General features: G+C 37.3%; 1 protein-coding gene across 3 annotated transcripts; it reads right to left on the minus strand.

The window, feature by feature from the left end:
* Positions 1-1,019: 1,019 nt before the first annotated feature.
* On the minus strand, positions 1,020-11,652 carry si:ch211-171h4.5 (sialoadhesin). Of its 3 annotated transcripts, none has more exons than XM_038723975.1 (12): positions 11,574-11,652; positions 11,075-11,128; positions 10,633-10,841; positions 9,724-9,874; positions 8,506-8,663; positions 7,764-7,917; positions 6,585-6,721; positions 5,088-5,226; positions 3,750-3,849; positions 3,488-3,506; positions 1,845-1,922; positions 1,020-1,342 (listed from the first exon to the last, which is right to left on the minus strand). In XM_038723975.1, exons 2-12 carry the CDS (start codon positions 11,121-11,123, stop codon positions 1,184-1,186), a joined length of 1,353 nt encoding a protein of 450 aa, XP_038579903.1. In that variant the 5' UTR covers positions 11,124-11,128; positions 11,574-11,652; the 3' UTR covers positions 1,020-1,183. The 3 variants fall into 3 exon arrangements, with proteins under 3 accessions (XP_038579903.1, XP_038579904.1, XP_038579905.1); XM_038723976.1 differs by having other exon boundaries at positions 1,179-1,301; XM_038723977.1 differs by lacking the exon at positions 1,020-1,342 and having other exon boundaries at positions 3,733-3,849.
* Between the last annotated feature and the right edge of the window lie 763 nt (positions 11,653-12,415).

The following is a 12,415-nucleotide window of genomic DNA, read 5'->3' on the forward strand; positions in this document are numbered from 1 at the left end:
ACCAGGGTGGTGTGACAACGACAACAAAGCAGGTAATTATGTTGAAAAGAAAGAAAGAGGGGGGAAAAAAGTGTGGTACTGAAAAAAAATGTTGGCACATGAGGCAGAATTGCGCCAAATTAACCAACTTCTTCCTTGGTGTGAACGTGCTGTGGCAGACCCATGCATTTATCATATACTGAAATTATTTATATATACATTTATGTATAGGCATATAGGCTATATTATATAATTATATATATTATCAACAACAGTTGAAGGAAGAAGGACGAGGAAGAGAAGCAGCAGGAGGAGAAGGACAATGGAACCAGAAACAGTGACAGGTAGAGGGGCAGTACCGATTTTCTTAACATTCATATGTAGCTGTACAATCAGTACAAGCAGAGTCAGGTTCCAGCGCAGGGGATGCTGAGCCAGGGATAGGCCTACTCAGAGCTGAAGCTGAGGGATTTGATTGTTATGCACACACATACACACTGGTCTATTTAATGGGACTGACTCAGGCCTGATCTGGTCTTGTTAAGTGCAGTGGTGCCTTGCTTATACAAACTTAAGAGGCAGGTGTCATAAAATGTTTCTTGAAGGTCTTCATCATAATGAAATTGAAGTACAACACTATATATTAAAGTAACTGCGAAAAATCTTTCTCCACGCCCCCACATTGCGCTCATGTAAAAGGCCTGTCTGTCTCAAAGTCTGGGCTGAATTTCAGTCCCAGTACATCCCTGGGGTCTGGGGTTGGGAGTGTACTGTACACATGCATGCGCATACATTAATGTGCCAGCCTAAGTGCAGAAAAATTTACATTTAGCTGACACTTTTATGGCCCTGCAATGAATTGGCCACCTGTCCAGGGTGAACCCCGCCTTTCGCCCGATGTCAGCTGGGATTTGCTCCAGCCCCCCCGCGACCCTGTACGCAGGATAAGCGGTTGACGATGCCGATTTTATACAAAGCGACTTACAATTGCATACATGTCAGAGGTCGCACGCCTCTGGAGCAACTAGAGGTAAAGTGTCTTGCTCAGGGACACATTGGTATCTCACAGTGGATTCAAACCCGGGTCTATCGCACCAAAGGCATGTGTCTTATCCACTGTCCCATCACCACCCCAAAAAATATACATTTCAGTTCATTCAGAGAATGTTTAACCTGAGGACTTCCAGGAGAGCTCATGTGTCTTTCAGGGAAGCTGAGCTCCTCGTAGCTCCCCCATATTTCGAACCCTGCCTTTACGTCTACTTTGGTTGCTGTTGGTTTTTGAAATCGGCTTGCAGGGTAATTCTTGCAGGTTTTCAGAACTGGGAACATCAGGAGAGAGCATCATTTTAGGCTGTCGAGGCTTGTTGAAATAAAAAAAAAGGCACAAAAATGAACACATGAACATGGAGATAATTACATACAAATTATATATATATTTGTATGTGATTTGTATTTGTAATATATATACTTATATATATACTTATATCCTCGCTGCCTGCCTGGTTTTCCGTTTCTGAATCACAAATGAACATTCTGCTTTTGGGTTCAAATCTGTTTTTACGGAGTATTATGCCATGCACTCTATAGCAGATTATGTTTAAGTCTTAACTGCTCAAACATGTCTGAACATGAAAAACACTGATACAGATCTGTTACATCACCCTTTTCTTCCTTCCTCCTTTCAGTTCATCTTAATCATTTATCCTACTTTTCACCACAACCACAGCCACATTGCACAACAAGACTACAGTTAGATACAATATTTTGTTTTGTCGAATGGTGTCTGATTTTAACATTGATAGTAAATTAAAGCAATTATCACTTTATAATTTAAGAAATAGTTATTTAATGTTTGCAGATACCTGAAGGTGGTCATAGTCAGAGGCGACACTGCAGGCCTTTAGATCAGTGTAGATGTGTTCCCCCTTCAGCTCAATCTGCTGAGAAGAGAAAAAACAAAACAAAGATATATGATTAATCCTAGACTGACTGACCACACACGCTTGATGACATTCTCCTTCACAGTCATGTGGTTAAACCTATTTAAACTTGCTTGGGAAGCAAAATGGACGGACATCGACAACCCAGATACATTAAATGTATTCAAAGTAAAATATAAATGTTGGCTATAATTTTAGGAAAGGTGAAGAAAAAGTGGTAAGACAAACTTTTATATTGGACACGTTCTCAACTCGAGTATTTCAGCAATATTAGAGGACTGAATTTCAGAATGCTGTGTAAAAAGCAGAAATAAAAGGAAAGTAAACTGTGATTATGTTGCACCATATGAATGTTTACAGTTATAGTGTTGCAATGAGTAAAATACTACTGTAATTCCTACTGTAATCCTCCTTGTTAGTTTGCCTTTCTAGCACTTTACACTACTTCACATTCATCCCTTTTACACACTAACATCCCCCTGCGGTTAGGTTACTTCCTCTTCAACACACAGACTGGGGGAGCCGGGGAGTCAACCACAAACCTTCTGATAAGTGGACAACCACTCCCCTGCTCCACAGCAGAACAGAAAGAGGAAGTTGAGCTGCCATTCATAAATGTTTTATGCCATACAATTTTTGTCAGCAACACGTACACCGTGTGTCTAACAAAAAATGGTATGGTTGGTAGCTGGGCAGATGATGCATCAATGAGCGAGTCATACTAATGTAAGCACGCATATCATATGTTTTGTTTGTAAAATATTAATCTAAAAAGTAGCAATTTGAATAAATATAGTGACGCAGAAGCATAAAGAAGTATAAAAATGAAGTACCTCAAAAATGCACTTATGTACCGTACTTGAGTAAATATACTCAATGTACAAATGCACTGTAAAATGTACTTTTCAAAACTATCGGTGATAAGTATATTCTTATAGTATGACATATAATAATACAAGTCTGAAAGGGGCCATTCTGCTGCACTGTATGTATTTTTGAGTACATGTTTTTAAGTACATGTTACGTTTGAACTTGTACTAGGACCTTTAATTTGGAAGGAGTAATTTAACATTGTTGTTGCCACCATATGTACTGTGTGACCACAACACAAATATAAAAAAGAACTAAGCTCAAAGTTCCACCTGCAAGATCTTTTCAGAGCTGTCAACTCATGGTTTTCACCCAGCAATTGGGGCAATAGCCAGAAAAATAAAAACTGTTGACCTTGAGGCTAGTGTTACTGTTCCTGTAAATATTGTGGCTTTTTAAGACATTGCACTTGCATATTTTGAAAACTAACAAGACCAAAATTGTTTATTTTGTGAATGCTGCAGGGGATAGACTTAAAAGGAAAAAATGATATACAACATATTTTAAAGATTAGTCATTCTGACATCCTGCTTCAGTCACACAGAGAGGATGAGGATGTCAGTGAGACGAGACCGTGACTAGACCCTGGCATCCCGAGGATGTCAAAAATCCTTATCACATCTATTGTATTAGTGCTGCACACTCACTGTCTCATGTCTGGCTGCCTGTCAGTCAAGTGAAATATTTCCTCTTACCTTCAGCCTCCTGGAAAGACTTCGGAGGAGAAGAAAAACAAACAGAGAAGAAATGTTAACCTAAACTACCAGAAATTACTTTTTGTCAGAACAAGAAATGTGGATACATTGTAAACACCAGAATGAAAGCTTTTAAAGAACTGAGAGTTTCTAATAATTTAAACTTCAAGATGTTGATATGACATTAGGAAAACCCAGGCTTTCCAAGAATTTTATAGTGAAAGTACCTCCAAACCAATACTTACGGGAGGGGAGTTTTTACCTTTGAAACTTGTACATGTTCACAGCGACAGTCAAGATGTAGAGTACCAAAACCACTCCACAAATACTGTAGGGAACTACCGCAAAACTCTCACTGCTGACTGAAAAACAGAATTAAAACATGACAGATAAGCAGACAACAGGTTATTATGAGTCAGCAAGTTAAAAAGAAAAAATCTTCAGTTAGTTTTTGTTGGTTTGTTCCTCTTTGTAATGTCAGATGAAAGAAATCTTCGGTTAAACATTCCCCAAGTTATTTCGCAATCAATTACTTTCTTTGTTTACTAATGCATCCACTTTCCCCTCAACATACTTATGTTAGCCATTTTCTTCATTCACCAGATAATGTGAATCATAGGGGCAATAGGGGCATTCTGTGATTCAGCCATGTTTATTAACTCAAAACACAACATCAGCAGTATGTTGCATTCTGGTCCATTATCCAATTTAGGCTTCGGTGGGTTTTAAAATGAGTACCTTCACTAATTGGTTTCTCTAATGGATTTTTTTCCTGCATAACTGTCATAAAATGGAAGCTCTGTTTTTCTTAGATGTTTCTTTTTTTTATTGTTGAATTGTTTTAGATAATATGCCCTTCTATACATGGGATTTGTTCCTGTATGCATACACTGACAGTACATGAAATATGCCATACAAACAAAATAAGTTTTCTCACTTCACTTCTCATCATTTCACACCACCTTCCTTTACTTTGTAGCTTTACCTTAACTCACAAAGATTTGCTTAACTCTGTGGCTTTACATCCCCTCACTTCACTTTTCTTTGTAGATTCACTTCACCTCATATAACTTAAATATTTGGCTTTACTTCCCCTGACATCTTTTAACTTTAGGCTGTAGCTTTACTTCACCTAACATTGCCTCACATCACCTTACTTTATTTTGTAGCTTTACTTTTCTTCACCTCAATTTACTTTACTGTGTTTCACTTCATTTCACTATACAGCTTTAATTCACTTTAACCTCACCTTCCTTTACTGCGTAGCTGTGCTTAACTTTAGCTGTACTCCACCTCATCTTAATTTACTTGACTTTACAGTTTCACTTCCCCTCACCTTACCTTACTTTTGTAGCTTTACCACACCTCACCTTTCACTTCACCTTTACTTAAAGCAGGTTTGCTTTACCTTTCATCACCTGTCCTCATTTACTTAGCTGCTTTACTTTATGACATTATGGCTTCATGTCACATCACCTCTCTCCAAGGCTACATATTTATAGAGTACTAGAGTAAGAGCACTAGTATGGGTGCATAGATGGATCTGTATAATGTTGGTTCAAAAATAAAAAATGAAATTCCTTCACGACTCTTAATTTACCTGCGGTGGTGTTGATCTCCAAAGACACAGGTCTAGACCTCTCAGAGCCCCTCTGGCTTTGAGCTTCGCACAGATACACCCCGCTGTCCTTCTGACTGACCTGAAGGACCAGTATTTCTCCTTCACCCTTCTTCTTGAACTGTGATGAGGAGAGGTGATGAATGGCTGTTAAAGCTGTGGTGTTTGATAGACATGTCTTAATCTAACAGGAAACTTCTGGGAATTGAAGTGCAGTTGCTGTCATTTAGAAAAGTTTTGTTTCTTCCTAAATAGGAAATGCTTAAATTGGAGTTATCTCTTATTTTAGTATAAATAAACCACATAACCAATTTCAGATATTACAAGAAATCAACCTTGGGGTCCTTACAAAACACTAAATAGCCAAAAGTATGTGGACACACGGACATTACACATGTAAGTGTCGAACATGTCATTCCAAAGCGATAGAGAGATAGATAGATATGATATAACAACTTCTACTCATTTGTGTTCAGACAGATTTTTGAACCTGTGTGAGAAATAAATTTTAGGTCGGAGATTCGTAGAACTCAATATATATTTAACTCTGATCTTGGTCACAGTGATTCTGGGTAAACTGTGATTAGTCATAAAAGTGTCCTGGTCTGCAATAAACGTCTGAGAGCGTGTAGATGAGATTTTAACACAGACCAATGGATAAGACGATAGGGTTACAGAGACCTTTGATGCTATATACGTTTGCATTTCCTTTTTCTCAGCTCAGAAAGAGCCACTGAGTGCATGCTAATACTCCAGATATGGTATGCCATTTGTTTTTTAGCTTACCATTTGCAGTTGTGTTTGTACTTTTTTGTATTTAAGGAGAGAAAATGCTCAGGTCGGGAGACAACCATATCTTTCTCTCCGTGGCCACGTATAAAGAATTGATTCATTATACCTCTCTGTACTTCTTCTTTGGGAAGCAATTTTCTTTGACACCTGTTTGCAGGGATTGCTTCCCATTTAGCCACAAGAACATTGGACAATGGTGGGCGATAAGGTCTGGCTCGCAGTTCACCACAAAGGGGTTGAGATCAGGTCGCTCTGTTAAGGCCAGTCAAGATTCCCATCATTGTAGCTAAGGACAAACAGATCCAGACTAAAGTATCTCAGAGTCAGAATCAGAGAGAGCTTTGTTGCCAAGTAGTTTTTACACGTTTATGGAATTGGATTTTGTGAGTAGGTGCCAGAAGTAAACTTGTATAAATATATAGATTTTTTTTCTGAATCTGATGATCATTGTCCACATTGTCACCATAGAGCAGTTTAAATAAAGATTCCTATGTTCCTGAGAGCTCACACACACACACAAGCAATCACAAGCAATTTTTTACCTTGCTTTTATGATCTTAACTGTAGCAATCTAGATTTGCTTCAAATGTAAAGTGCATTACAAATAAAATGTATTATTATAATTATAATTATTATTATTATTATTATTATCAACAAAGAAACTGAATAAAGTAGATTCTCTCTTACCTTTCCAGTGTCTGCTCTGTACCAGGTGTAGAGGCTCACAGGGGGGTTGGCATCACTCGAACATGTAAACACCACAGTGCGGCCCTCAGAAACAGGACCAGACGTGCTGAGTGTAGCCACAGTGAATCTAGGAGCGTCTATTGTAAAACAGACGTGAAATAAAACATAATTGGCAAAACACTATTCAACCTCACATCCACTGTTAAACCTCACATCCTGCCCAAAGGCACCCAGAAACATCCTGTTAGCAAATTAAAAAATAAAGACAGGCAGTTAAAGACACCGCCACACACTTCTAGTGGGTCATAAGTGATGATTGAGAGGGAACATTTTTGTTTGAGACTAGACATTGTTTTTTGCCTTAAGTGCTGCATACTGAACTTTTGCTTTTAATACAGTACTTCTACACATTGACATTCCTACTTTTACATAAGTAAATGATCTGACTTCTTCCACCATTATCACAAAGTACCACTGAAAAACTGCAATACACTAACACCTTGAGTGGTGCATGCAGCGGTATACTTCATGGTCCATCACATCCGTCAACTCCAAGTTAAGACTAGTTCAGCTCTTCAAACACTGGTTAAAGAAATGCTTCCGTCTGTGCACAAAAATCCCCTTCAGCTCAAGTCAGACAAAGTCATGTTGAAACAAGTCAACTGTGTTCACAAACTGTGTCATGCTGTGTCTAACACATAAATCAATATGGGCAATACGTCTTCATAATGAGGGAGGCAGGCTGGAAGAAGTAGGATGGGAGGAAGGTTTTGTCAACTGTGTCAGTGAATTAATGACTGAATAAATCCTCAATATCTGGTTGTCAACAGCTTCAAGATGGAAAACAACCAAATTCTATTCTGTTGCTAAATTAACTTTAGTTAGCTTTGAGTTGCTTACATGTACTTAAACTATACTTTAAAAGTTAAATGTTTTCCTCAAAAGGCTTTCAGTGAATTAATTAATGTATTAATACATTTTTAGAAACAAATATATTTGTTCATGTGGACTAAGGAAGCTATTAGTCTAGTTTTTATTATTTAAACATGGTTTAATATTAGGGCTTACATTTCCACATGAGTAAAACATTCTATTCTTCTACTGCAGCAGAGGTCACTGTGGTACTTTTTCCACCTCTGCAGGTTTCATCTAAATGCAGACAAGCATAGAGTGTCTCACACAGGACGTCAAGTCTCTGAGTCGTTGCAGACGGCTGAGTGCTGCCCCCTTTTGTCAGCGGGTAGGAGACAGAGCAGGCGATGCTCTGGTTGTGATGGTTGGCTGAGGCTGTGAAGGTCAGTGTAGACGTCATGATCATCTGTCCATCCACATTCTGCTTTTGCAAAAAAAACAGGAAAACACTAAAATGTCCATGCAATGCGTTACAGTCATGAAATAAAACGCAATATACTATATCCTATTTTGAATGTCATAACCTGTTAAACTTTATAACGTGACAAAAACAAGGAAAATAATCAAAGTGGAGGAAGAAGTATTCAGATTTTTGAAATGTAACTATCCTCCACTATAAAAACACAGCATTAGAAATAAATGTTCTGCATCCATTACTTATATTGAATATAAGTACATAACTATTGTTAGCAAAATGTCTTTAAGATGGAAAAATAATTAAACAAAACATACTCCTCATGCACAGTGTTATGCCCTTTGAATATTATTTTATAATCATATTATGACTCATGTAATGTTTAATCTATATTAATGCATTCTATTTTAAAATACGATCAAAGGTTTTATAAGCAGGAGTTGAAGTAAAATTTGCACAACACAAACAGAAGTAGCATATTTAAGTAATTACAAATACCTCAAACTTGTACTCAAACAATGAGACATTATTCTATATGTTTCTCCAACTACTGAGTGTAAGTCCACCATTGTGAATGAATGACTGATTCATCACCTGTTGCATTAGTGTCTGCTCCTGCCTGGAGTTGTCTCTAGGGAGCCAGATTAAGGTGGGGGGCAGGATGGAGCAGGGCACTGGGACTGAACACTGCAGCGCCACCTGGACTCCCTCTGACACCTGATTCACAGAGGTCAACAGTGGAGGAGGCAGGCCTGTCAAGGAGGATAAAGATATATAAAAAAGAGAGACAACAAAAATAAGGCACAATATACAGGCTTTTTGCACATCCAGCAGACCCGGAGCAACATGAGAATGAACATGATGATTTTTAGCCACCTGATAAGTACGTAAATTATTTTCTGGGGGGGTTCAAGAGCTTTTTCACTAAAGATTAAAACAACACAATTTAGTCGTGCTTTTGTTTGTAGATGGCAAGAGCTACATCTACTTAACAATGTCTTTATTTTATCAACACACAAAGTCATATCTGCACCCGTTAAAACTTTTATATAATTCGATTAATTTTGGTGGGTACTTTTTAATTAGACAATGTGAGTTTCAAACTGAGAACAGAGGAGAAGGTTTCTAGTTTCTTGGTTTAGACTCTAAAGTGGAAAACTATGGTGGCCCTGAGTGCAACTTAAGAAAACACACACAAAGAGACAAAACACAAAAACATTAAGAAAACATCTTTACCAATATGACAACACGTGGGTACACTGAGAAAACTATTTCTGTTCTTGTCTGTACTGCTTGCAGCGTTTCTGCATTTGGTATATATTTTTGTAAATGCTGTGTATTGGTGAATATGTTTTCTTAATTTGCAGTGTATTGAGCTCTTAGGGCCACCCTAAAAAATGATAAATAAATAAATTGATCAAAATTACAATAATAAAATAAGGTATGATATTGTCCATGTTCACCACCTTAATGTAGCTTGTTAGCATGCTTACATTAGCTAATTAGCAGTATACATAAATTACTGTTGAGGTTGATGTGAATGTCATTAGTGTTGCAGGTATTTAGTCCTAAACCAAATTATTAGGCAAGTTAAAATTCAGAACTGATGATGGTGCAATGATGACAAGTCAGGGGACCAACAAATTTCACAGCAATCCATCCAAGAGTTGTTGAGATATATGAGTATGCTAAACTGACTGGTTTAGTGGCAGACTAGTAACTGAAGGTCACATATTTGTACATGTGATTTCTAGACAAAATGACCTCAAGTTACAATTTACAACTACCTTTAATCACTTAATCCATTTATACCTGGTTCAACAGCAATGTTGACTCCATCAGTGTAACTGTACTTGACTTTTGGACAGTTCAGCCTAAAGAAATAAATGTCGCTGTAGTTCTTTGGGAAGCTGTAGAAGATTGTAGTGCAGTTCTTCTTCATTAAGTCCCCGACATGTTGTCCCTTAAAGAGATTTGAGAGCAATAAGTACAGAACTTAATTATAAATCTCTGTAAAAATGGGAAATTTCTGAAACATACCAAATATGTTAAGGTCAATTACATTTAGAATGAAGAGGAAGACACTGCTCATTTCCTGTTCATTAAACACTTCAGGATAGTTGTCTGTCAACAGCCGACAAATGCCGACAATGAAAAGTGCAAGACAATTGATTGATTGAATTCTCAATAAACACTACAAACTGCATCTGCTCCGCCTGTTCTGCGTTTTGGGTCAAAAACCCTTTGTTTTCCTGAATCTGCACTCAACCAACTTGTCTTCAGTTGTATCTGTAGTGTTTTCATGATCATTGCCAGTGCCTTTTGCCTTACATGGGATTTTTCCTTGTGCTTCAGGATTCTTGTGCTCACCGGTTGATCGTCGCTCAACTCACGCCACCTCTGCTAAACGCCAGCTGGACCACACCATCTTAAGCCTGACTGTCTCCTGCCAACCTCAGCCTTGCAGTTACTTTTACTACATTCGGTGTCTGCTCTGGGTCTGTATAATTTGACTTTTAGATTATGGCTTCTTTTAAATTATTCTACTGGTATATGGTTATGTTATTAGAAAATTGAAACCGCCAACATAAGGAGTCACTGAGACTTTCAAATGGTACACATGCTTGAGTGTTGCTTCACAGATGACCGTCATTAAATAGGTAAATGATGCTCGTGAGTTTTGTGTACTGGTTGAGGAAAACAAAGACAGACACAACCTACTTTAATGATGTTAGTGTCAGGGCTGCGTGCAGTGAAGACGAAGGGACCCAAAAGCTTCCCTTTGATCCAAACAACACCATCTGTGCAGGTTGATATGTTTTCGTCTTCATTGATGGGGACCTCAAAACGACATGGGACAGTGACACAGGAGCCACTGATGCCCACAATTTTTGGGGGTAAGATCACATTCCAGGTTTTACAACAAACACCTAGAGGGGAAAAATGCAAATTTTTAAAAAGGATTGATCTACACCAGGTGACAAAGTAATAGCACTTTTTCCTTTCCACTATATTTCTCCTTTACATTCATTCAACCTCACCTCCACCTCACCTTCCAGAAAACAAAAGGAAACTTATGTTTGACTGGGGAAAAACAACAAAAAACTATACTTCCACCTCTAGAAATACCCATTAGCATGTGTGTAATCAGTGAACTACCAACCTTGCATCAGAGCGATGAGCAAAGAGACAACCGCCAGACCAACACCCATCTCAACTGGATGAGATGAAATTTTAAATCCATGTTAAACCAGTGAACATTTAAGAACAACAAAAAGAGAGAGAGTAAAGAAAAAGTACTGTAAGAAGATTATTTCTGCTATGATGCCAAAAAATCACAATTAATTCACTCGGACAATGATTCAAAGAGAATGAAATTCTGAGAAACAAATAAAACATATGAAATTAAAGACATAAAAGAACACCTAAAATAAGGAATTGAACCCTTAAACCCTTGCATGTTGCCCCACCCAGTGCAAGAAGAGACAAATAAAAGTTATACTGAGATATTAAGAGAAATAAGAAATGAGAAACATTATTTTATCAACAGACATCAAAGTTTAGTAGTAAAGAAAGTCAAACCAAAAGTAATTTACAAAAGCCCAAACTTTACAGATCTGTGTTTTTAGAGTACACACATAAATATATTCATAAATCTTTACCTGTCAAATGATAATGGGCAGTTCATCCAAAACAGACTTTGTGTTGTGTATATGTTTGACTAGTGAAAGAGGAATGAATAGAGAAGGAAGTGAGAAGAGAAACTTCACTGAGCATCTGTGGTGAAATCTTGACTGTGTTAGAAATATTATTTGTAGGGAAAATCTTTTCAAATGTAGTAATTTGTTCAGACATATCACAATGAATTTGCTGTAAAGACTCAACCAAAAAACATCTATACAACTAAACAATGTATTTGATCACACTCCAAATAAACAAAGCTAACTGAAAAATAAATCTGTGATAGATGGGAGAGGAATGCAAATGTGTTTTTATTTTTTGTCTTTCTCTAATCGTTGTTTTTTGTGAATGTTTATTTAAAAAGTATCTAGTAATTATAAAGCTGTTAGATAAATGTAGTGCAGTAGTAAGTACATCTTTTCCTGCTGAACTGTAGTAAAATACAAAGTAAGTGCAGGTCTTGAGTAAAGGTGCTTTGTTACATTTAACCAGTGCCAGCTAGTGATAAAAAAACTCATCTGAGAAAACTTCTGTTTGCCTCTTCTCAATACAATGGAGATTAATTTGATTGTAAACTTTGTAATGGTATTGCTTTTACTCTCGGTGATACACAGAACTGACTGTCAACAGTTTTTGCTGGAAATCTTAGAGACAGAAACACAACTCTCTACAGGATAAGTGAAAAATTATGATTTCTGATTCAATATCTTCAAACCTGATGTAGATGAGCATTTTATTTATTTATTTATTTATTTACTGCACACTGACAAAGATTTAGCAAGGCTTCCGTGTCTGGGGAATCACAAAAAACAACAAACAAATC

Source organism: Micropterus salmoides, unplaced genomic scaffold (genome assembly GCF_014851395.1).
Source record: "Micropterus salmoides isolate LMB-PRFRI ecotype aquatic unplaced genomic scaffold, ASM1485139v1 Ms_hic_scaffold_17, whole genome shotgun sequence".
NCBI lineage: Eukaryota > Metazoa > Chordata > Actinopteri > Centrarchiformes > Centrarchidae > Micropterus > Micropterus salmoides.